Here is a 27,068-nt window from a genome sequence, read left to right as displayed (position 1 = left end):
GTCATACGACCTGCTAGAAATAGCAGCGCAAAATCTTACTCAGATGAAACCATACCCTCTTAAAAAAGTCAGGGCCTAAAAAAAAAGAAAGAAAAAAAAAAGAAAGACGAAATGGGCCTTTGAATAAACACAAGGGTTTTTTTAAAACTAAGGTCTCTTCGATTCGTGTAGTTTTCTATGGTTAAACAAGAAACTCATCTGCCGTATTTTACCGCAATATATGTAAGCGAAAGGGGGTTTCTATTTGGGTGACCACTGCCGCTATATGGAGTTTCCCAACTTGTTGGCTGTCAGACTAGTCTACAGACCACTTATTCCATGGATCTTCTTATATCAGCATAAACAAGAAGCATTTCATCTTCATCTTGGGTACTTTTTCTTCAATTGGTATTAACGACAGCTTTTCATTTTCCTAACCACAACTTCCTCTTTCGAATCTTTGGTCTATATTCTTGTAACGCTTGTTTGCACTTAGCGCAAACAACATTTCTTACATTTTTTTTCTCCATCAACTGACCCATTCCAGACCCTACTTACTTTTTCTGAACCTATTTACTTTTTCATTTGTTGCATCGCATTCTTCTTTCTCCTTTATCTGCCTCACGCACTCTATATGTATATGCAAAGATTTGTATGTAAGTGGCCATGCCCCGTGTGAGAGCGTATAATTACTATCGCATCTTCAGCCTATTCACCTCACTTGAATAAACGTGTGAGTGTATGTGTGTGTGTAATTACATGCTTGTTTGTGTACAACTATGTTATGCCTAACTTTTTATCTTCCTTCTCTTCAGATCCACTTTTCTCTTCGTCGACCCAACCTGTGACCTATCATCCTCTGTCTGCCCCATCCCATCTCCTCTTTGTTTGCTACGTTCGTTATTTACAATTAATCAGTACAGTACATTTCCTATTTCTTTGGAGAAGGGCTCCGCTCAGTTTTACGAATTTCCGTGACGTGTTGTCTGTCTATCGTCACACAAACTATCATTTGTTTCCGCGGACTCTCGGCCTATAACGAACTCCATTGATTTAAAGAGAGGATGAGTGAGAGAGAGGAAGAGAAGCACATATAAACAAGCAATACCTAAGCTGATGCTTCTCATTTGATAAAACTGTTCCATTGCCACTGTGGCTGCTTCTGCTACTACCGCTCGCTGTCACTACTACATACATTATAGTCACAACGCACCGAGATTCTTAATAGCTTAGTTGTGTTGTCAGCATCGCCAGAGTTTTTATCTCACATCCACTGATCATATGAACAGCAAACTATGGAAACTACAGATCCTCCTCCATCTACACAAGAGACGGCTTTGACCAGTATAATTTTAGCTTTTTTATGTTTTATTGCAGGTAAGAAAGATTTTAAATTGATTTGAATATGTACCTACCACCGCTCGTACATAGCAAACACATGCTTATTTAAATTAAACTTAAACGTGCTGCGGTCACGCTATATTCTACTAGATTTACAGATAATAAATGAGAATCTTTAAATAATAGTCATTACATTTATTAGTTTGGGTCACAATACTTGTTAGTAGCAGACCGATTTATTTTAATTCCAATTTATTTTTCTTCCCGGTCGTGTTCTCGAACTGACAAAAATCACCGAGAAGAGTACATTTATTCAAATCCATAATGTAGAAATAGGAATACTTTCAAGTGCAATTTCTCTAAACTTTATGAACATTATTTCTGTGATACACGAAATAATTCTAAAATAGGTCAGTGAAGGGTCTCCCGAGAAATTAAGACAATCTCTCATCACGTAATTCATGATTAAATAATATATATATATACTGTATTAATATTTAACTACGATTAAAGAGGAATAGGTTACATAAAAAAGAAAAGAAAAATGTAATTTAGGTGGGCGAAATCAGACCCTTCAGGCACCCACTGAAAGGGAAATATCTTGCCATTTTACCGGTGGAATGGATGATTACTTCTGATTGTCAGTGTAAAATTCTGGGAGGGTCAATCCAACCTTCTTCCATTCATTTGGTGGTGAATTAAATATATGCCGGTAATGGAACCACAAGCGTAAAAGCAGTCGACTGGTGCGACGACTGGACTCTTTCGATAAAAGGAAGAAAGCCTTCAAGTGGTATGAAATACGCACCTAGGTGTTTGATCGAACAAATAATTTTACCGAGTGTTTTCTCTCGCTTTCAAAAGTAAATTCTAATTATTAAAAAAATGCCCTAGAATGTTTGACAAGTAGTTTATAAATTTTGTGAAATGTTTGTGGTAATTTGAATAAATCATATTAAAACATTATCTCAATTTTTACTCATGGATTCATATTTTAAAATTTACTCTTGTGATCTTCAGTTTGTTCCTATGATCCTTATTCTGGTATAGTTACTGAAGGTTTAATATACAGATGTTAGATTATATTAAGAAAACTTACAAAAAATCTCAACAGTAAAAGAAAAGGAGTTATTTTAAACTCTTTAAATAACATGAGAGAACCTTTAAGCGGTTGCTCTGCTTAACTATAAATAACAACCAAAATCTTCCTCAAATTACATCCTACCTCCTAAAGGGTAATTTGTACAATGTTTCTAATATACAAAAGACGAGAGGTTTACAGCTGAAATAGGCCTGCTTGATCAGGGTTAATTTGAGGCTAGACTGCGATTAGTTTACATTCAGCTCATGAAAGCAAAACTCATTTATCTGATTAAAAAATATAATCAGGATATGTGTAAAACTGCTGGGTTTTTTTTTTTTTTAGTATAAAGAAACCTAAATTTTAAACCATACATAAAATACATGAAATGTGAATGGAGAAAACTTTTAGCGGTCCACATTAACAAACTATCGGCATGATTATTAAATTCTAAAGTTAAATCAAGACGTAGTTCGTGATTTGTAAGGACAGATGATTTGAGCACAGACATTCTGTGAATAAGCTGCTAAAACACGACTCGCGTGTCTTGAAAGAGAAGCAGATATGTGGCATTCAATTTTCAAAATATTAACTATCCGAACCAATTCGTCTGTACATCTTGGACTGCCCTGTCCGGTCGGAGGACCGATTTAGAAAAAAAAAAAAAAAAAACAACAGCGAAATATGAGTAACGTGTCTTAGTGAATTGAAATTACTATAAGTTGAGTTTTAGGGCCCATACACAGTTCATTAGCAAAGATATGGACCCTTTGTAAACATGTTGGTAAAGATTGCTAGAAAGCTGAGACAGGTAGATAAACAGAATTAAATATATAATGTCTGCCAATACCACCAACAATAAATATGATTCTTGTTTAAAGTGTGTGATGGGCCATTTATAAAATATGTTGGATATCTCGAAAATGTTAAACTGCAAAATAAACCAGTTACCATAAGGGTATACCTTTAGCATCATGGAATATTTTTAATATCGTCCCGCCTGTAAGTGCCTCTTACTGAATATGCTGAAATTTTAATTCAAAATCTTAGGCTGAAATAGTTTTAATACATGAAAGATAATACAATATTTCAATAAGTACTAAACGAAAACGAATTCTTTTAAGTACTTTAACCTAAACTATTCCTAATTCTCGCTTATTTTGAAAATTAACAAAGGCAGACAGCCTTGTTAGACAGACATAGTCATCACAAAAGGATTATTGAAACAAGTCAAAGAGTCACAAATTGAATAACTTGAAAATATTGACGAAGCTATCTGCTGCTGTTGCTATGCAGACCATCACAGTGTATCATGCCTTACAATCAAGATACAAAGGGGTGTCTGTGCGTGTCCGTGCAACCCAGCCAGAGACTTATTAGAAATAGCAGCGATATTTCACTCAAGTCACACTCTACTGTCTTAAACAAGCTGGCACGTTGAGATTTCATTGGATGGCGTGGTGTTTATGAGAAAGAGGATGGCTAAAAGAAAAACAGGAAAGTGTAGATTGGAATGTTTTGATCATAGGACCACTTAACCAAGGCCAAACGTATTACTAAACAACAACAAACCGTCAAAACACTGTTTTTAGTTGGTAGATTTTAATTGTTACTCAGTCTAACACCACCACCAACTGACCATTGGTTATCTTTAGTGGAGGCTACTCAGGTGGATAGTATTCAAGCTAGGCCTCTGGTCTGAAGATAACTTTTTTGCATGGGTTTATCCGTTTCCCATTCAACATTTGAAAAGGAAAAAAAGCCAAAGTGAATCATGGCATAAGGTTTTAAATTTTAAGACTGCTTCCAAATATTCTGTCTGTTACTAATTTATTGTAAGAGTTTGATATGGTCGAAAAAAAAAAAACAAACCCAAGTGAAACAACAACCAAGAGAAAAGAAAAGTATAGAATTTATATTTTATTAAATGTAAGAAATGGTTAAAAAAAAGTTGTTTTTTTTTTATGTATGTGGATATGATATCTCAATGTTTTTAAGTTTGGCAGAGCATAAGTAATGCTATTTTGGAATTAATCTTTTAAATTTGAACAGCTTTATTTTGGAAGGAGTGTAAATAGACAAACAGTGCAGCAGCTGGAGTAGAAGTGTTGGTGTGGGCAGTAGTTGGAGTAGAAGTGTTGGTGTGGGCAGTAGTTGGAGAGTGTTGTAGGTTGGGATTGATATCTAATTGGTATTCTAGTTATTCAGAGTAACAGACATAGTTTCAGGTTCAGTGCCACTGTATGGCAAAGTGTCTCATACTATAACCCCAGGCCCATCAAGTGGATTATAATTTGTTAGTGGATTTGGTAGACAGAAACTGAAAGAAGCCCATCATGTAAGTGAGTGTGTGTGTTTGTGCCTTCTTGTTTTCACATCACATAATAGCTATCTATAAGTGAGTGTTACCATCATACAGCGATGCCATTTGCTTGGTTACAATTTTCTATGGAAACATGTCAGGACAAGAGGAAATATCACCTTACTTGGAAACAGGGAAAGACACTTCATTGAAGAAAATCTGTCACAATAAATTGTCTGAACCATGCAAGTATGGAAAAGTGGATGTTAAAACGATGATGATGATGAATATTATTTTAGGGCCATTTATAGACACTAATGGCTATCCTAGAATTGTTGTTAACAGAGTAAGAATAACGTTGTTATTGGTGGTGTTGTGATTTAGTTGGTCATCCATAACTGTAATGCAAGGAATGAATGAATGTAAGGTTTTCTCAAACTTGCAATGTCTGACTATTACTACAAGGTTAACAGTACTACTATCCAGACCAAAGATATCTTTAGGGAAAGGAGAAAAAGGGAGACAGATGATCATATCTGTCAAGGGGTTATTATTAGCAATAGAAGAGAAATGACTACAACCAGAAATTGAAACCAAGCTACAAGCTCAGCTTGCAATCCTCAGAGATGGATAATGACAAGTACATTAGAGTAGTATATTTTTCACTATGTACAATACCAATTTTGTTGTGTAGTAAAATAGGAGAATCTGAAGAAACTAGTCGATAGGGTTAAAATTCAAGTACAACACCAACTGATGGAAAGAGAAAAAAAAATTATAATTTGTTAAGTACAAATAAGCATGTTTTTTTTTCCACCCATGTGGATATGATATTAATCTGTTTCTGTAAAAACTAATACAAAGAGGAAGGAGATAAAAACTAACATTTTGTACACTTGTGAGAGAGTGAGAATAAAGATATTAAGTCTAAGATGCAAAAATGCCAATCTTGTGTAATTTATTGACAGTGGCCATGGATGGGTTAACTCAAAGTCAATCTTATATGAACTCAGTTATGTATTGAATTTGATTTGAAAAAATATTTATCAAGTCCAACTCATCTTAAAATCCCAAAATAAAACGAATACAGCAACAAATATTTGCTATAAATATTATAATCCATATTTGATTTTCAAAATACCTGGTTAGACTCAGGGAACACCACTGAAGATTGTATTTATGTACTATAAGACATTAGACTGGTAAAGATTATCTCTCTCTCTCCACACTGTACTCAAGGCAGAATTTGAGATAACAACTGGAAGTTAAAGAAGTTCATGTCAATTACACATGATTCTAATTGCTTACAGTGGTGAGTTGTACCTCTTTAGGCTACCTATAAACAACTAGGTGGACTGGATAATAAGCTTGGGATAAGTTGCAATACAGCAACAGTGCCATCAGGTTGATATTATATTGACTTAGTTCTAACTTAAGTCTTTCAGAGTATAAACAGGAAGGACTGTGCTATCTTTGAGTAAGAGACTAAGTGTACATAGGCATACAAATGTATGCTGATATTCTATAGTTTTATAAACAACTCAAATTGTAAATGACTGAGTTAATAGTGTATTTTTATCAATGTCATTCAAAAGTATGTTATTTTTAAATGATGCTAAAATAGTGTAGTATTAGACTTATTTTCTTCTGAATGGTGCTCTTCTTAAGAGCACTATTTTAGCAGATGTTATTTTAGGTGTGTTATTTCAGATATTATAGCCCAGTTGGAAAAAGGATTCCTTTAGAGATAAATTTAAACATGTTAGAAACTGAAGACAATATTCTTTTCCCCTTCAAAGTGTAGTGGGACTCTTTTCAGGTAATGAGAATCATTATCAGTAGATGTACAGCATTTCTTAAGCAGTATAAGAAATCCTGTACTATATAGAGTGCTAAGTGGCCTTGGGCAACTGTTGAGAAAAAAAAGCGAGAAGTGATTAAGGTATTAAGGCCAGGTAATCATTATTATCATTGTTAATACTTCAGCAATTATTTCTTTATGTCAGCAGAAGCTGAGTAAGCTTGCACATTACCCAACATCTCAATATTGTGTCATTTCATCTGTGAGACCCAGTCTCCAAGGATTTAGTTTCATTTTTTTCTCTTCTGTATAAAGTTGTTTTTCCTTTGGATAGGCAAAATAAAAAAAATTTCTCTCAAATGAAATACTCAGTCTCAGGAGACTAGTATTTCATTTGAGAAAGTTTAAAATAACTAATAAAGTTAACTTTAACCCATTTGACACCAACCCACCTGAGACCACCCCTGGTTCGACAGTATTACTTCCTGCTTTAAAGTGACCTAGAGTAAAACTTCCCATCTAAATTTCACGTTAATTTATGTTCCAAATACCAACTTAATGACAGTTATTTTACTAAATTCTCAGCTATTTTTAGAATTAGTTGAAACAAAGGCAATGTATTTCAACAGAAATATGGCAACAAAAGGGCTTGGCTAGCATTAACTAGCATTTTTAAGCATGAAGGTGGGTGTTATATAGATTTTAGAGGAAATAATACATCTCTTGTATAAAATAAACATCTAAAAATGTTTCTTAAAAATTGCCAAACACTACTATTAAGGTAAGGGATAGTTATCCACTACTTTGAAAATAAACAGTGATCAGACTGGGCCTGGTGCAGCCTCCTGGCTTCCCAGACCCCAGTCGAACAGTCCAACCCAAGCTAGCATGGAAAGCAGACGTTAAACGATGATGATGTGAGCATACATATTTGATAATATAGCTGAGGTTTTTGAATGACTATAAAAAAAATGTGAATCTGTATTAAAACGTATTTACTCAACTAACGCAGAGCAATTTGGAAGAAAGATTGCACTGTGTTTTCTATAATTATCATTTATAATGATGGATCTAGATGTTATCTTCAACAAATATTTATAGAAAATGATTTTATGTTAGATGAATATCATTATTGATGATACAGACTCAGATTTAATGGGTTTTAAAATGTCACCTAGAGATTAAATTATATACATTAAAAAATGATAAATAAATACTTGTTTTTCTTTGATCAGGTTGTCCTCTGAATTTATAACTCATTTTTAACTATTATATATCATGTTGCTTTCAACATAAAAAGACAATCTTTTTATTATCTTAAATAAGGATAGAAATCCTCTAAAATTCTTCCAAGTTACTTGAATAATATGTTGCCATTAGTAGGTCTACCTCCAAAACTAATGATATTATATAGCTAGCAGAACATTTAATATTTCCAAGAAGGCTTCCATTTGTTAATTGAATGCACACTTCAAAACACCTGTTTCTGTCCCTCTAATCATACCTTAACCTCTCATCACCTGGTATAAAACTACCTCCAAACAATGACATCCCTTCCCTCAGTTGAGTGGCTGTGTGGTAAGAAGCTTGCTTACCAACCACATGGTTCTGGGTTCAGTCCCACTGCATGGCACCTTGGGCAAGTGTCTTCTACTACAGCCTCAGGCCAACCAAGGCCTTGTGAGTGGATTTGTTGTGTGTGTGTATGTTTGTCCTCCCCTCACCATCGCTTGATAACCGATGCTGGTGTGTTTATGTCCCTGTAACTTAGCGGTCTGGCAAAAGAGACCAATAGAATAAGTACTAGGTGACCTCACAAGTGCTCCTGCCATGTAAAAAAAAAAAAAAAAGCACTCAGTATACTGTGAAGTGCTTGGCAATAAAAGAGGGGCATCCAGCCAAAAGGAGCCATGCCAAAGCAGACATTGGAGCTTTGTGCAGTCATCTGGCTTGTCAGCTCCTGTCAAACCACCCAATCCATGCCAACATGGAAAATAGACATTAAACAACAATAATGATGAGTGACCACTTCAACATTTACTATACAGCTTGCACACTGATTAGTTGCATACAACAGACCAAGTTGATGTGTACTGGTTTCCTGCCCATAAAATATACCTTGGGTCAGTGATGACAAATTTTTTTATGCAGACAATGGAATTTTTGGTTTTAGGTAAAAAATATGTGGCTTGTCAAAGGTTCATCATTGTTTGGTCTTTAACTCCTTTAGATATTAAGCTTCCTTTAGAGCAGTAGATCTCAACCACTTCTTATCTATGGACCCTCTTTGATTCATATTTTACTCTGGTGGACCCTCATAGCCATTCAGTGTTTAAAAAAATCCTAGTGTATTATTATTATTATTAAATATCATTTGGAATAATATTTTTAAAAAACAGATAAAATATTTTGTATATTGTAGAAGTATAAGCAATTTTTTAGCAATTTATTGCTCAAATTTTAACAAAAATCTTATGTGGACCCTATTAAGGCCATATGGCACCCAGTCAAGAACCACTGCTTTAGTGACTGTGGATGTTCAGCTCATACCCTCAACTGTTTGTGTTTATAAACAGGCAAGTTCATGTACTTTAAGTAGGACATTCTGTAGAAATGAAATCTCATCAATGAAAACAGAACAACTAGGATGTAATTTCAAGTTGAGATGAGTTAAAAATGGATGTAAAAATATGAGTAATTAGTGTTGGTGACAGTCAACATTTATGTAGATTAGGGACAATTTTAATGAAATAATAACAAAGGATTGGTCACTAATTAGTTTGTTCCAAAATAAAGGTGAACAATGTTTGTCAAGTAATTTAATTCACTCTGCAAGGGAAATATATTAATTACTAAGAGAGCTATCATCATTGGTTTGATGTCCACTTTCCCATGCTTGATTGGGTTGGATGGAATTTGTTGTTGAAGCAAATTTTTTACGGCGAGGTGCCCTTCCTGCCACCAACCCTCATCTATTTCCCCAAGTTTCCAGGGAAGATTGGAAATGTAGAACTTCACTTGCGTAACAGTGATACTTTACAGTTATCATGCAATGTCAAGATAATGAAACACTAACACACAGATACATATATGGTTTCTATAGCTGGATGTCCTTCCTAATGCCAACCACTTTACAGAGTGTACTGGGTGCTTTTAAACAGCTCTGGCACAGGTGTGTTTATGTGGTACTAGTATGGGTGCATTCTATGTGGTACCAGCACCCATGAGTCTGCAAGGTTAGGAATGCATACGAGTGGCTGTGTGGTAAGAAGCTTGCTTACCAACCACATGGTTCTGGGTTCAGTCTCACTGCATGGTACCTTGGGCAAATGTCTTCTACTATAGCCTCAGGCCAACCAAAGCCTTGTGAGTGGATTTGTTGTGTGTGTGTGTATATATATATATATATATATATATGTGTGTGTGTATGTTCTCCTCTCACCATCACTTGATAACCGATGCTGGTGTGTTTATGTCCCTGTAACCTAGCAGTTTGGCAAAAGAGACCAATAGAATAAGTACTAGGCTTACAAAGAATGAATCCTGGGATCAGTTTGTTTGACTAAAGGCAGTGCTCCAGCATGGCCACAGTCAAATGACTGAAACAAATAGGAGTAAAAGAGTAATATATATATGATAGGCTTCTTTCAGTTTCCATTGACCAAATCTTCTCATAAGGCTTAGGTCGGTCAGGCGTCATAGTAAAAGACACTTGCCCAAGTTGCCACACAATGGGACTAAACCTAAAACCATGTGGTTGTGAAGCAAACATCTTAACCACACAGCCATGCCTGTACCCATAATGAAAATGCATTGTACATTTATTTATCACCAAAAGATAATGTTTTGATAGAATGTTGAAAGAGTAGCAAACATCATATTTGTAATGCCTTGGCATATTTGTAATGCCCTGTTCACAAATGTTGTAAGTATAAGCATTAAGGACAATAAGGAAATTATATTCTATGACGAATGTATATATGCTTGAAAGATAAAACATATTTCGAGAAGGTATTTACGAGAAAGAAAAATAATTCTCACAGAAAGGGGAAATTCTATATTAGTTGCTCAGAGGATAAATATTTCTAGTTGTAAAGATATTTCTTTTGTCCCTGTTTTAACAGGTCATAGACATAAGAAAAATTTCTAAAAAGGCATGTGATATTTGCTTTTTGGGAAGAAACATTACTTACATATGTTTGTAATTATCCTGAAAACTATTTTTTTAGAACCCTACACCCATTTTTATGTTCTCTATGACACCCATGATGTCATGATACTTACATATCGGAGCCAATCTGGCTTTTCCTGAACAGAGTATGTGAAATCAGGATCATATAAATTATAAGTATTGATTTATGAAAACTATTATGAAAATGAATACACCTTCAAATAATCGCTAAGGATTTATTTATTACATTGGCATAATGCCACTAATGCCACTTAAAATGTTCAACATATTGTAGAAACCATTTAATCATGTATATGAACAAAAATGTAGCATGTAATCTAGAGAGCCATTAAAAAAGTACTAAAGAAGAACATTACCTGTAGTCTTTTATATAATTAAAAGGGCTTTCTCCATCCCCCTCTCCTCCTTTTTTGTTAATAGTACTAAGGGAGATGTATGTTTAGATTATACCAAAATACTATCTGCTCTATATAGAAAGTATGCATACGAATATAAATCATTGCATTCATTTGCTTAGAATTTTTTGCTTACAAATAACCTCTCTAGTTCAGAACAATTTTCTGTGATGGCTTGTCAGTTGTTCTTTGATCATTTAATGGAAGAGAAATCCTATCTAGTATTAAGGCGGCGAGCTGGCAGAAACGTTAGCACACTGGGCAAAATGCTTAGAGGTATTTTGTCTGCCGCTACGTTCTGAGTTCAAATTCCGCCAAGGTCGACTTGCCTTTCATCCTTTTGGGGTCGATAAATTAAATACCAGTTATGCACTGGGGCCGATGTAATCGACTTAATCCCTTTGTCAGTCCTTGTTTGTCCCCTCTATGTTTAGCCCCTTGTGGGCAATAAAGAAATAAGAAATCCTATCTAGTATTTGTAGTACACACGTGTAAGGAGCAGCTCATTTACATATGTAAAACAAAAACATACGGGTGCAGGCAGGCATGACTGTGTGGTTAAGAAGTTGGCTATGGAACTATATGGCTTCAGGTTCAATCTCACTGTGCAGCACCTTGGGTGCCCTGAGTTGACCAATACCTTTGTGAGAGAATTTGGCAAATGGAAATTGTGGAAGTCTGCTATGAATGTGTGTGTGTCTACCTCCAAATGCTCAACAACTGGTGTTGGTTGGTTTATACCCCCTAACTTAATAGTTCAACAAAAGACACTGGGAGAATAAGTACCAGATTTTAAAAATAAATACTGAAGTTGATTTGTTTGATGAAACCGGCTGCAGTCCAATAACAAAATCCAGTAAAAGATAAAAGATTTATTGTCAATATATACTGAAAACAACATTTCTAAGAGTCTAAGATTTCTGACTTAGATTTTGATTATACTTTATGGTGTTATTAAAAAAATTCATATAAGAGGATGCTATGATGTGAATTCAAAAATAAACAACATTGCATATATTTTGTGCACTGGTATATAAATGCTGAAGAAATATTTACATTAACAGGATAAAGTAAAACCATTAGAAATTAAAACTTCCTCAGTTTACAAGAATAACTAGTTTAGAATTACTTCCAACATTAACAAAATATACATAAATATGTATCAATTTTTTTATAAAGTAAAATGTATCAAACTTCCACATTAATTGTACTGGATGTGTACTTAATCATTCTTTACTCAGGCACATATATATTCTACATACTTCAACTGTTGCAGAGAAAAGCTGTCTAATTTTTCTAGTCTCAACAAGTGAAACTACTTTGAACTAGATACCTATTGACAAATTTTTTGTGAGATCTACATTTCTAGACTGAACAGCTAGTTTTTCCATCATTAATTTTACTGACTTTGAAAATTTAAATACTGTTGTGTGTTTTTATAATCGGTCACAATAACAATTTGTATCTGTTGTACTGAGAAGTTATTTCCAAAGAAATAAAATTACTTGTTACAGACAATAATTTCGAAAATGTCACCTATGTATACATGCTGTCAGCAAATGAGTAGTTAAAGTTTAAAAATTTTTCTTCAGTCATTTAAAATTATTCTTGTGCAATAATTTAAATGTCAAGGCATTTAATTTTGCAGAAGGTGCCCATAGCAGAAACAGGTTAAGACAGACATAGGAAGATAGCAAGGTGAAGATTTAGAGATGTTGGGACTCACAGAAAATGCAGAATTTTGAAGAATGGCTTCAAGCCATACTGCAACCCCTATCCAACCCATGCTAATATATAAAAATCAGAGGTTATGATGTCTCACTGGAAGGATTGAAACTAGACGGAATCATTGGCAAAATGTCAAGGATGATTCTTCTATAAGAACTTCCAAATATCCACATATCAGATTCTGATCTCATACACTTTTATGCCAAAGCACATTTTTATTTGGATTACGTCAAGTGATATCAAAAAATAACTGACATTTCATTATGAATGGTGAAATTAAATCATGTGCTTATACAAATGTTTAGGCATAATAATTAGACTTGCACTCAATTATATTTTAGATAGTCTCTGCTGAGAGATATTCATTTAATTTACTTTGATGGCTTCAAGTTGAAAGAGTGATTTCTTAATTGGGCCAAGTCTGTGTTTACTTGTACACTTTCAATCCTCTTGCGTGCAAGGAATATCAGAATATCACATTTCTCAGCCAAATTACATTCAATCACTTTTACTAATAATAACTTAGCATTTAATAGAAATTAAAAACTTTCTTGATTAAATAGTAAACATATCACGCATTTTATAATGACTCACACTCACGTGTAACCCAGAACCGTTTCCTTCATCCATGCAAGAAATTGTAAACCAATCTACAGGTTGACTAAACTATGATTTTCTCTTCAGATTAGAACACAGTTCAAGTTAAGCAAAATTAGATAAAGGAAGCAGCAAAATGTTGCTATCCTGATACAAAAGTTAATATTTTTATTTCAACTGAACAAATACTGAACTATGTAAAAAAAAACAACTAATAATAATTGTAGCCTATTTATTAAGAATGAATTAACTATTATGATTTTAATGTAAAGTGATATTAGATATTATATAAGCACTAGTTCAGGACAAAAAAGAGAAATAAGTCCACTGAAGAAACCTATATACTGTATTAAGTAAAAGCAGAGCCTCATAGTTTGGTTCTTTTACTACCAGTTTCTATGACAGTTTTTTTTTTTCCACATTTCAAAAATAAAGTGCATTTTAGATATCCAGTATCCTACCCATCTAGCTTATACATCATTTAAAAAATATGTAAACAAAAATGCAGCAACACTCCTGGCTGAAAAACAAACAAGCCTCTAGGCTTGATTATGTTGGTTAATCTTAAAGATATATATATATATAAATCCTCATGTGCTTCTCAAATTTGATATAATACAATAGATATTGGTGTTAGTACGTCTGAACATTTTCTTGTCACCTTCAAGACAGAAGTCACTCTGAATAAATTACAGATGTTTATGGTTTATCAGTGTTCTTCATAAATTTAGACTAACAGAATCATACATTTCTCTCTTACAAAGTAATTAAGAATCTGATTGTTGTTTACATATTGATTACTGCTGTATAGAGCAAGTAAAAGATGTGTGGCTTACTGGTTAGGGTATTTGGCTTACAATCGTAAGGTCGTGAGTTTGATTCCTGGTGACGTGTTGTGTCCTTGAGCAAGACACCACATTTCTTGTTGCCCTAGTCCACTCAGCCAGCATAAATGAGTTGTAGCTGAAAGGGCCAGCCTTGTCACATGCTATGTCATGCTGAATCTCTCTGAGAACTATGTTAGGGGTATATGTGTTTGTGGAGTGCTTAGCCACTTGCACATTAATTTCACAAGCAGGCTGTTCCATTCATTGGATCAACTGGAACTCTTATCGTAACTGACAGTGTGCCAGTTATAGCAGGAAGAACAATCTTGTAGAGGGCTCCCAAGGTAGCTTCTCATTCAGTTTGTTTTCCAAACTATGAACTCAGATTTTGTCTTCATTCATAGCTGTTTTCATCTTTCATAGTTTCCAATTCATTAAATTGCTGCCTTATTTTTTGCTCACATCAATTATCACAACTAACCAACAAAGGAGCCCCCTATACTGTCATTCAACTCAATAAAACTAGTCTGTCTTACTCCCTTTAAAAAAAAAAAAAAAAAATCTAGATAATATGATGGGATGGTCATGGCTAGAACACTTTTGATCATAAGTCTACTCAATTAAGGCTGACCTGAGGTTAAATAATAACTCTGAAACTAACTATGTTAAACTAACTTAAAAAATGTTACATTGGAGATAAGTATCAAGTGTTAATATGGATTAATATTTAATCATTTTAAAATTTATAAAGTGAGCAAAAGCCAAAATACTGTCTTATGTAGTTGTTTACCTTTAAGGAGAAGATTACCCCTACCCACAGTTCCCAAAGAAAGTCAGCTGGCCTTTGCATATCTCAGAATGAGTCACCATGATAGTGATATGGTAAATAAAAATCTCTAAAGGTTTTTTTTTCTCTCTCGCTTAAATTGACTCTTTAGATTATTTTATGTTAACAAACTATCAAGCATAAAACTTTCCATTAAATTACAAATACTAATAGAGGTTGACTGAGCTGAATATTACAATTTAATCAGAAACTATAAATTAGTAGAATGGTCAATTAACTTTAGAACAAATAACATAAAATGAAAAAATTAAAAATGGTGGTGATAAAAATAGCTTCTTAAAAGACTGATGTACAGCTAGATATAAAAATATTAGGAAAAATGAAATTTTAGTCATTTTTTAAAAACAATATGTATTTCAGATAATTAGTTTAACACATGCTTGTTCTCTTTGTTCACTAACTCGGTAATAACATTTAGTAGTTTGCTCTTTGGATATTTATATCTCCATTTTCTTGTTGTTAAATTTTAATCCAACCAATTTTCTATCGGTTAATTACAATCATTATAAATAAATGTTGATAAATACCATTATGTGAATAAAGCATGCTAGTATTTATTTTGTGAGCAATATGTGTGTGTGTGTGGAGGTGCAATGGCCTAGTGGTTAGGGCTGAGGACTTGCGGTTTCAATTCCCAGACCGGGCGTTGTGAGTGTTTATAGAGCAAAAACGCCTAAAACTCCACGAGGCTCCAGCAGGGGGTGGTGGCGATCCCTGCTGTACTCTTTCGCCACAACTTTCTCTCACTCATTTTTCTGTTGGCCTGCTCGCTTAGCGAAGCGCATTGTGACCAGCTATGTGTAGCAACATCTGATAGCCTGGTTGGTCACGGTGATATATATATATATATATATATATATATATATATATATATATATATATATATATATATATATATATATATATATATATATATATAATGTGAAAATAAAGAGCAATGGGTTGTGAGAAGGCAGTAAAAAGGTTCCCATGTTAATGGTAGAAATAGAAAATAGGGAATACCTTCTTTCTTGCAAACAAGGACAGTAAAATATTTAAAGAAAAAAAAAAGAAATCAAAATTTCAGATCTAGTATTTTATAAATTGATTACATACACACATCCCCAATATTTGTTTTCATACCAACATCAGACGAACATTACATAATAAGAGAAATGATGGGGAGAATGGCAAAGATTGTTTCTTTCAGACTAAATTATTAAAAGGGTAAAATTTGTAAGTATTTTTTTACTGCCTACATTTTTACCTTAAATTAACACAAGAGAAATATATTCTAGCAAATGAGAAAAATGATTTGGAAGTGAGAACACCTTGAAAGTTAGAAAAATTCACAAGTCCGAAAGGACATTTATGAAATTACATTAGGCTTCAGGGAGTTAACAAAAAATGTCTTATAGTTTTGAACAAAGGCAACTGTCTAGAAAAATATTATCAGGGTGCCAGCACATTTACCAACTCTAATATGTTTCTGTTTAAACTATTTTCTCGATGACCGAACTAAAAGCAATTTTCTAATTCTCTTAATACCCAAGTTATTTCAGTGTAATTGAGAACTGTTGGCATATGATAAAATGCTTCACATTTACAATTCCCTTGTAAACAAGGCTAATGTGTGTACTTTAAAAAAAAATGTTAGTATATAAAACCTATGCTGTCCAAAATGTCTGCATATAAATGAACCATTCAAGATTTTAAAATATTAAAAATATCAGACATTCCAGAGTCTTAACTAATTCGATTGAACTCTTTTTAAAGGACATATTATTTATTCAGTAAATAGTAATCTAGGAAATCTGTTTTTGTTCAAGACTAATTTTGAATGTGTGAACACTGGCAATGTGCTACGGTTAGATAAAATGAGAAAAAGAACAACTACATACTGTTTTGGCTTAATTGAAGTGGAAGCAGTTAGTTCAAAGAAAATACAATGGTATTCTGAAACAAGCTAGTAGTTTTTGTTACGGTTTGTATTTAAATTTTTGCCATGACTATATCTCTGGTCAAAAAACTTTAAGAAAATAAGTAAACTGTGATAAATTAAGAAAACAAATATTTTTGTTGTTGTCGTCGTTTAACGTCCATTTTTCCATGCTGGCATGGGTTTGAGAGGAGCTGATAAGGCTGAGGAGCTGCCTAGGTTCCATTTGTCTGTCTTAGCATGGTTTCTATGGCTGGATGCCCTTCCTAACGCCAATCACTTTACAGAGTATACTGGATGCATTTAACATGACATCAATTTGGGCACCTTTATGTGACACTGGCACAGATGCTTTTGCATGGTACCAGCATCCACAAACCTACAAGACTAGGATCTCTCAGACGAGAGAAGTATGTAGAGGACATGCCTATATGCATGGGTGGCCGTTATTTTACTTAACTTGATGTCTCTTCTCAAGCACAGCAAACCACCACAAGTTCAGTCCCTTGATATCTCTGTGAGGCCGAATATCTGAAGATCCTTTCTTACTGCTTCGTCCCACATCTTCCTGGATCTACCCCTTCCATGTGTTCCCTCCACAATTAAAGATTGGCAATTTTATTAATAAAAATTAATTTTATCAAATGATTATTTATTTACATCGTTTTGAATTAATCAGGCTCAATCTTGTAGCTTTGATATCTCCATGAAATGACTATTTAATTTTAAAATGGCATTGTAGAGTAGGTGTAAAAAACCAGACCTGGTTGGTTTGAACATAAAATAGGTAGAGTATTTGGGTCAGACACGGCCAGTTTAAATGCTAAAGGGTTAAATATCTTATTCCAAAGCACGCCAAAATGCATGCAGTGGGTCCAGTTATAAACAGTTTGAAAATATTTTTGCAGAAAGGCCACTGAAACATTCAAGTCATTTTACCTTTATTTTACTCCGACATTGCAAACTATATAAATATATTAATTATCTGTTATGTCTTACTGTGTTACTTCTCTCTATTTCTGTGCTGATATTATGTATTTCTATAAGGCGGCAAGGTGGCAGAATTGTTAGCACACTGGCCAAAATGCTTAGTGGCATTTTGACCATCTTTACGTTCTGAGTTTTCAAATTCCACCAAGGTTGACTTTGCCTTTCATCCTTTTGGGGTCGATAAATTAAGTACCAGTGAAACACTGGGGTTGATGTAATCGACTATTCCCCCCCCCCCAAAAAAAAAATTCTGGCCTTGTGTCATTATTAGAAAGGATATCTGCCTGGCTTCTGTGCCGATGGCATGTAAAAAGCACCAACCGATCGCGGCCAGCCTCCCCTGGCACCTGTGCCGGTGGCACGTAAAAAGCACCCACTACACGCACAGAGTGGTTGACGTTAGGAAGGGCATCCAGCTGTAGAAACCCTGCCAGATCAGACTGGAGCCTCGTACAGCCTCCTGGTTTCCCAGACCCCGGTCAAACCACCCAACCCATGCTAGCACGGAAAACGGACGTTAAACGATGATGATATTGTATATTTCTATAGTACTTTTCTCTCCATGTTTCTATAGCAGTTTCATTAAATCCCAGAATATATTTACCCTCTATCCCTATAACCATTTTGTAATGTATGTCAGTTGCTGTTTCATTAAGCCATTGTATATTTTCCCTCTATTTCTACAGCTATCTCATTGTGTCATGCTGATTCCTGTTATTCCTGTGCACAGTACAAATGCCAAAAGGAGATGAATGGCGTTGTTGAAGCAAAGCAGAATCCTGGACATAATTACAAATACAGTTGTGGGTAAGTTGTCATACTCAACAATAATGATTAATAAACATGCTTAAAGGATTTATGACTTACACTGATTAAGGATTATAGTTTTCTTTTAACTACATGTAGATGAAATTTGGGAAGATTATTACTCTCAACGTTTAATTTTTTTTTTTCTGTACAGAGTATTGGATCTGAATGGTGGAAATAATTTACTTCATTATATACCTTTTACAGAGTGTCATTCAGTTATAAACCCCTTAGAATATGTGACCAAAATATATTTCCCTTCATCTCTATGTCTCATTGTGCCAGGGAATCAATGAAAGAAAAGGACATTGTGTTACATCAATATGATTATCTGGGGTTGAAAGTGATAAAATAGTCCTAATTTAGCTCATTATGTCATTCATTCATTTAGCAATATTAATTCTGAGAAGTCTCATGCTTTGTGCAAAAAGCAGGAACAACCTAGAAATATTCACTAAATAGTTCATCTATCAAGTCATTGAGTTGTTTGATCAACTGAATGTGGCAGCTAAATCTCCCTCAACAAGTACGCTGGTGTCTTTAAGGTAGAGTCAATACATTTAAGTTCAAAATTTCATTCCACAATAAAGATAGCCAGCCACAGCCAAATAAACATACAAAATATCTTGCATAAATAGGACTCACAAAGTACTTTTACATTGGTTATTGGCTTTTACTGCGCCATAGGTTTATTTAAACACAATTGACTAGGAACTATTCAACAACAATCTCTTACAAAAGCCAAGCCACTCTATAATCTACACATTAGTTATTATTGGAAAAGTTGTATTTTAGATAGGTTGGACTAATATTGATTTTTTTTTCCTGATTAAGCACAAGGTTAAATTTTTACAATAGGGACAATATAGTCATCATCCTCATCATCATTAATTGTCCATTTTCCCTATGCTTGCATGTGTCAGATGGAATTTTCTGAGGCAAATTTTTTATGGCTGGACATCCTTCCTGACACCAACTCTCACCTGTTTCCAAACAGGGTAATATTTCCCATGGTTACACGTTTTCAGTGATGGTTGGAAACAAAGAACGTTGCTTGTATGAAGGTGACGCTCATTTACAACTGTCACATGCTGACAATTATTGGTAATTATTTGATAACTAGTAGGGAATTTAAAGGCAAAGTTGGTTCTGCTGAAATTTGAACTTGGAATGAAACAATTTTGCAATATATTCAAGTCAACCCTGAGCTTTTTCTACTGTCCTTCTTGTGGCCAATTTCAAAATTTAATTTCAATGTAATCCCCCTCACTGGGAGATATTGAAAAAAAATAAAGAAATAATGCATTAAATAAGGCATGTTTGAAATTGATACAAACGTTTTAAATTTTCACTTTTATAGTTACATACTAAACACTGTTTGCATACCATCACATAGGAGTATATAAATATAAAGGATTTTAAAAAGTTCAACAAACATGTGTACCAAAATAATGAACAACAAACGTTCCGTTTTGCCACAGCATGATTTTATGTATATTAAATATGGACACATAATATATGAAAAACAGCTACGATAAACACATCCTGTACAAATGTTTTAACACTCATATTACAGCATGGTAGCAGGCAGTTTTCTTCCATGCCTCCTAACATATCAAATAATAATAATAGTAATCCTTTCTACTAAAAGCACAAGGCCTAAAATTTTGGAGGAGGGGACTAGGCGATTGCATCAACCGCAGTGTTTCACTGGTACTTAATTTATCAACCCCAATAATAATAATAATCTACCAATCCAAATAATAACAAAAATAATCCTTTTTATTATTGGCTCAAAACCTGGAATTTCGTGGGGAGGGGGGCTAGCTGATTACATCAACCCCAGTGCTTAACTGGTACTTATCGATATTGAAAGGATGAAAGTAAAGTTGACCACAGCAGAATTTGAACTTGGGACGTAAAGATGGATGAAATGTTGCTTAACAATTTGTCCAGTGTGCTTAACGATTCTGTCAGCTTGCCTTAATGATAACAATAATAATAATAATAATCTTTTCTACAATAGATACAAGGTCTGAAAATTTTGGAGAGGAGGGGGGGCTAGTCAATTACATTGATCCCAGTGTTCAACTGGTACTTTAAAATGGTCATAAAGACTCAAGGCAAAAGGACAAAATGTGGGGTTTATGTTGATCAAAAAAATTTTTTAAATGAAAAGCATAACAATAAAACTCAAACAAGAAAAGTTCTCCAACAGCAGGGTAATTCAGGGAACCCACACTCCATCTCACACGAAAGGCTCAGATTACCCTATCATTTCTAAAGCATTAAAAGTGCCTGTTTCCACTTTCTTTATTCCTACATGAAAAAGAATACTCAAGATAAGCCCATTCACACACACCAGTCTTGTCACTCTCATTTAGCTTTTGAATGATGATGATGATGATGATGATAATAATAATAATCTATAGATATTGATGATGATGGTAAGGGGATGCATGCATAAGTGACAAAGAACTAGAAAAGATTGAAAAGTACAGACTACTGAAAGACGAAATTGCAAGTATGTGGAATATGAGGAGAGTGTCTGTCATTCCAGTAGTTGTTGGAGCACTCGGAGCACTAATAACCAAGTTCGAGAAATATGTGAGAGAAATTGGAATTGACATGAGAACAGAGCAAGCCCCAAAAGCTGCTCTGTTGGTGACAGCTAGAATTTTGAGATTGGTACTTGGATGTTGAATGTCTCCCATGGTAATTAACAACCAAGTATCAAAGCTTATAAAGTGTGGAAAGAGACCCTGTGAGACCGCTGACAACAGGTTGCTGCCCACTCTCACAGAATCATCCAGAGCGCTCTGAGAAGTAAAACAATAATGATAATAGTTTCAAATTTTGGAACAAGGCCAGCAATTATAAAGGAAAGGGTTAGTCAATTACATCAGTCTCAGTACTTAACAGGTACTAACAACAATCATCACCCTCAGCAGCAGCATAGCAACACACAAATAACTAAAATATGATATATTTATTTATGAAATAGTTATCAAAGCTGAAGTTCTTATTTAATGAGATAGCCAAATGCATAAAAAAAATTTGAGAAATATTTCAAGATGATAATGGTTCTAACTGATAAATACATTCCAAATTAAGGCGTCATAAGAGAAAAAAAAATAGCTGATTCAGAAAAATTTAAACTATGGAAGAGAGTCACAAGAAAATTTTGTTTCTGCAAAAATGAGTTGGGAGAAAAAAATGTGATTCTAAAAAAATTGTTATAAAAAAAGGAGAATATGATAAAATTTTAGGATTAGATTAGTAAATAAATGGGTGGTTATTTAGATGAAATGATACATATTTCATTCCAAGTTTGAGATGTTTTGATAAACTTTGTGAAAGTATCTTGCATAAATAATATTAATTCCTTTTAATAAAAGGGTCTAGAGAATATAAAATTTACAGTGTTTTACAAATGTGGGTGGTAAAGATATTTTAGAAGTTAAATTTAGTCTGTGCAAAGTTTCTTTGATGAATATATTCTATATACAAAAACAACAGAAATAATGTACCTTTGAAAAAGTTTGAATATTATGTGGCAGCTACATCAGAAACATAATCATACAGCTAGCCATAGTGTTGAATTTATTAAGAACTTCTTGAGATAAGTCGTCAAGACCAGAGTACATTGGTCCTAAACTAACAATAATAAATTGAGTATTCTTGCCTGCCTGATTCTGGTGAAAATATTCTCCAATTTTGTTTGATTAAGAAACACGATAAAATGGCAAAAAAGTAATCAACTACATGGAATTATAAAAATGAAAAAAATATTTCATTTTATTCCTTTTATGTGATTCAACCATGTGGTTGTGGTCATGCTGGAGCACCATTTTAATAACTTTCTAAAATTTAATCAAACCCGTGTATAAGTTTGAGTAGGAGTTAAGTTTTAATATGTAGTTTTCACGGAATTCTTCAAAGTATGAAAAGAAGATCAGTTAAGAGTTTTATGTATAAATACATATGAAAAGTTTGAAAAAATTAAAATATTTTACAATATACAAATGTTATTCTAAAGTAAAAAGCAATATTTAGGTATACTCAACCTGCAGCAAGCAACTATAGGAGAGACTATAAAAACCCCTAATATCTTAAGGATCCAAATATTCTCACATACCTATTATTATATTTAAGTAAAAGTATCTGCGACAAGAATTAAAAAAAAAAGAAGCTCATCAATTTAAGGCTCATCAAAGTTCTTATGGCAACAGGTGATACAATATAACATTTCTCTCAATTAACAGCTTTGCAAATGAACTAAGAAATTGTTACAAAAAAAAAACCTCAAAAAACTATCAGCAACAAGTCACTGTTAAATTTCTTTCCGGCTACCTGCTCTTCCCTCAGATTAAAGAGAGACAAACTGCTATCATTTACTGAAACTGAATCAAATGATTTTACCGGATGCTATTTTATTGACTTGATTTTGGTGCACTATGACAGAAGCAATGGGAGAAAGAAGATTAATTCCCTTATGATGTTGTACATTCCCTTTTAACAGGATAGATATTGGATATGACAAGAGTGATGTGGCGGTGGGGGAGAGACAAAGAGAGAGAAGGAGAAAGTCATGCTACTGAATTCAAGGCAGGGAAAGTTTTAGGTTGAATTAGAGAAAAAGCTAGGGTTAATCAAGATCAATAAAGATATGTTCCAAATATATCAGATAACAAGCAGCCTTCAACAAATATAATTGCTCATTTGTTCATCAAATAATGTCAGTTACAAGTGGCTTGCTTCATGAGAACTATCAGGTATATTACTCTTTACTCTTTTACTTGTTTCAGTCATTTGACTGCAGCCATGCTGGAGCACCACCTTTAGTCGAGCAAATCGACCCCGGGACTTATTCTTTGTAAGCCCAGTACTTATTCTATCGGTCTCTTTTGCCGAACCGCTAAGTGACAGGGACGTAAACACACCAGCATCGGTTGTCAAGCAATGCTGGGGGGACAAACACAGACACACAAACATATACACACACACTTATATATATATACATATATACGACAGGCTTCTTTCAGTTTCCGTCTACCAAATCCACTCACAAGGCATTGGTCGGCCCGGGGCTATAGCAGAAGACACTTGCCCAAGATGCCACGCAGTGGGACTGAACCCGGAACCATGTGGTTGGTTAGCAAGCTACTTACCACCCAGCCACTCCTGCGCCATATTAATGTATGGAATTAATGTATTATGTCAATTATGAGTAGTTTGAAGTTTGGGCAGAAATATATTAGCAATAATTACTGTTATGTTGTATTATTGCATGACACTAAGCTTTTACAATTATGTAGTAACACTCCTTGTATCATCATTTCAATGTTACTAGAAGAATATAATTAGAAACATATTAAGCAGATTTCATGGAAATTTTCATAAAAAAACAGTCAAAATATTCTGTACTTTCATTAAAAATTTCTATGAAAAATGTTCTAATGTAAATTATATTAAAAATTTCCTACAGTATCATATTGCATTTGCAAATTAAAAACTTGCTTTTAGCTCCTCAATGTTTACAATGTACATGTGAAAAGAAAAATGGCTTACACAGTATGGACCTCTCCCTTCTTTATATCCCATTTTCTACTTACATTCTCTTACATTTTCTACTTACTCTCTTTTCACAACCCCTGTCTCTATATTTTCTATCTTTTCCCTGTGTCACACTTTTCTTTTCTCTTGTCTTGTCTTTCTATAGTTTCCCCTTAGACATCTCTTGAGGTTATGTCACATATCATTGGGTGATATGTAGAAAAGAAAAATATACAGAAAAAAAAAACAAACAAACGAATTCTCTTCCTATTCAATTAGAATAGCCATTTTGGTTTTTGAACATTAATCATTAAAAAGGGAATCAGAAATTTAATTAAAAAAACATGCAATACAATAAAAGCTAGAGTATAAGCCAGCCAATGATAATGTTGAAATGGTTTGCAAACACAATCTGCTGAGCAGTTTTCATAATATTCAACATTTCTCCAAATTTTGTATTAATTTGTAAGAAATAGCATATTTTATCTTCTAAACTCTCTAAAACTGTTTCTACTTTCCAGCAACTTCACTAAATTATCAAAATGCATTATACACCATCTTGAAATATGTGTTCAAAAGGGAGAAAAGAATGATAGCCAGACATTCATAGATGATGTTGTCAAACACTATACAACAGACCCATATAACTGTCCAAAAGTTGGTAAGTATTTAAATGAGATTTTTCTTCAAATAAATCATTCTTGTATAAGCATTTATCATATAAATATAATTAACCCATTAGCATTCAGATAATTCAGTCAAATTGTTTTGAATTAATCATGCATTATCTCATAGCATTGACATTTTGAAGATGTGATTGTTTATTTTTAGAATTAAATTGTAAAATAGGTGTGAGAGGCCAGATCCGGTCAGTTTCACCATAAAACAGTTAGAATATTTGGGCTGGATATGCTAAAGTACTTTATATTTGTACATAATTTTGGCTCTTTTTAATTCATTCCTTTGAGGCTTAAAAAAAGGCCTTAACAAGTAAAAAGAAAATGTAAAAATTTCCTTCCATGTAATTTAAAAAAAACAATATAGTTTCCAAATATACTTGTTTTTACTGATTTCAAATTTGTTTGCCAAAACATTGATTTTTTTCAATTTTAATTTTCAGATTTTGGAGGTGCCAAAAAGAATGATGGTAACAGTGCTTTAAAGGCCCCTTGGACAATACCCATAGTATCTGCAATATACCTGACCAAATATTTATACAACTATATCTGACATGGGATTTAAGTGCTACTGGACAATAATAATCCTGCTTTACAATTGAATGTTACATATGTATATATATATAACTGAGTATGTGTGTGTGTGTACATGTATGCATGTGTGTGCATGTTTGTGTAACCAATGAAAAACGTTTCCAAGAGAAACAGTAATCATTTTTTTTCTTTAAACAAAAGGTTACAGCTAGTAACATCTGAATATCAATTGATAATGCATTCTATGTTCTATGATCAAATCAGAAGAAACACTGAGCTCTATATATGGATGTACAGCGGAGTAAATTTGTCATCCATGATTCAACCAATCATATCCCAAGAAAGGGTTTATAACCTATCTGTGATAACATAAAACTGTCTTGTTTCATGTGAAGAGTGCAAAAAAACAAAGCAAAATAAACAAAAAAAAAATATATCAAAGAACACTTGCTCACTGAACCTGTTCATTATAGACAATACCTCTTGCGGAAATAAACAGAAATAATAGAGTTAAAAATAAAAAAAGTTTTAAAGAATTTTTCTTTGTCTTTTTACAAAACTTGACTAATTTGCAATACAGAATTTTTTTACTAATGTTGAAATAATTTCTCAGAGGAGTTTTCTTTTTTGAGAAAAAGTCCAAGCATTGTTGAAAAAAAACAAAAAACAAAACAAAAAGCACTTGTCTGATGTTCTACCGATTCTATCAATTTAATACAAATCTACAACTTTAACATTAAAAACTGTTATTTCAGCCATTTCAATGAAGAGTATGAGATTCATGGTAAATGTGACAAATTCCACGATATCATTCACTTCAAAATAACATTTCATATGAAAAATGTTAAATTTCTTCTCACCAAAATTTAATAACTATCTTCTTAACCTTCTATAAATTAACATGTTCCCTTTACAGCATTCACACTAGTATATATGTCTGCATATCAATAAGACTGCCAGATGTAAGGATCATTAAAGCTTCATGAAAATAGATATACCTTAAGATTATTATTATTTTTTTTAATCTTTACTCAATAGTAATGATTCAATGCTAGTAATTGAAGAAGAAAGTATCAGAGATAAGACCTATCTATTTTTAATTATTAGTTGAAGAGAGCTGACCAGAGCGTTGTGAGTAGATTTGGTAGAGGGAAGCTGTTAGAAGCCTACTGTATATGTGTATCTATATATATCAGATTGGAGCCTGGTGCAGCCATCTGGCTCACCAGTCCCCAGTCAAACTGTCCAACCCATGCCAGCATGGAAAGCAGATGTTAAATGATGGTGATTATATATATATAGTTATGGTTGTGTGGTTAAGAAGTTCACTTCCAAACCACATAGTTTGGGGTTCAATTCTTCTGCACAGAAATTTGGGCAGGTGTCTTCTACTATGATATTAAGCTGAACAAAGCCTTGTGAGTGAATTTGGTAGAAGTTCTGTTGTGTGTACATATATGGGTGAAAGTGCTTGTGCCTCCTTTGATAAATAGGAG

General features: G+C 33.6%; 2 protein-coding genes across 6 annotated transcripts in view; one reads left to right on the top strand and one right to left on the bottom strand.

The window, feature by feature from the left end:
• LOC115211631 (ubiquitin carboxyl-terminal hydrolase MINDY-1) overlaps positions 1-27,068 on the bottom strand; it is a 218,206-nt gene that overhangs the window by 78,713 nt on the left and 112,425 nt on the right. The window contains exon 6 of one of the 5 annotated variants that reach the window (XM_036503242.1): positions 19,260-19,272. The exons of the other annotated variants lie outside the window; for them this stretch is intronic. Within the exon in view, the coding sequence (XP_036359135.1) occupies positions 19,269-19,272 (4 nt within the window). The 3' untranslated portion in view covers positions 19,260-19,268. Of the gene's footprint in view, positions 1-19,259; positions 19,273-27,068 lie in introns of those variants that run through there. 5 annotated transcript variants of the gene reach the window in all.
• On the top strand, positions 941-26,108 carry LOC115211632. Its single transcript, XM_029780260.2, has 4 exons — positions 941-1,356; positions 18,685-18,805; positions 24,883-25,022; positions 25,482-26,108. Exons 1-4 carry the CDS (start codon positions 1,275-1,277, stop codon positions 25,589-25,591), a joined length of 453 nt encoding a protein of 150 aa, XP_029636120.1. The 5' UTR covers positions 941-1,274; the 3' UTR covers positions 25,592-26,108.

The sequence above is a fragment of the Octopus sinensis genome, linkage group LG5 (genome assembly GCF_006345805.1).
Source record: "Octopus sinensis linkage group LG5, ASM634580v1, whole genome shotgun sequence".
NCBI lineage: Eukaryota > Metazoa > Mollusca > Cephalopoda > Octopoda > Octopodidae > Octopus > Octopus sinensis.
This window is presented reverse-complemented; position numbering and strand designations above follow the sequence as displayed.

Coding starts and splice junctions, on each gene's coding strand:
- LOC115211632 (XM_029780260.2), top strand. CDS start 1,275: ATGGAAACTACAGATCCTCCTCCATCTACACAAGAGACGGCTTTGACC. Junction 18,806..24,882: donor AATTACAAATACAGTTGTGG/GTAAGTTGTCAT, acceptor TCTACTTTCCAG/CAACTTCACTAAATTATCAA. Junction 25,023..25,481: donor ATATAACTGTCCAAAAGTTG/GTAAGTATTTAA, acceptor TTTAATTTTCAG/ATTTTGGAGGTGCCAAAAAG.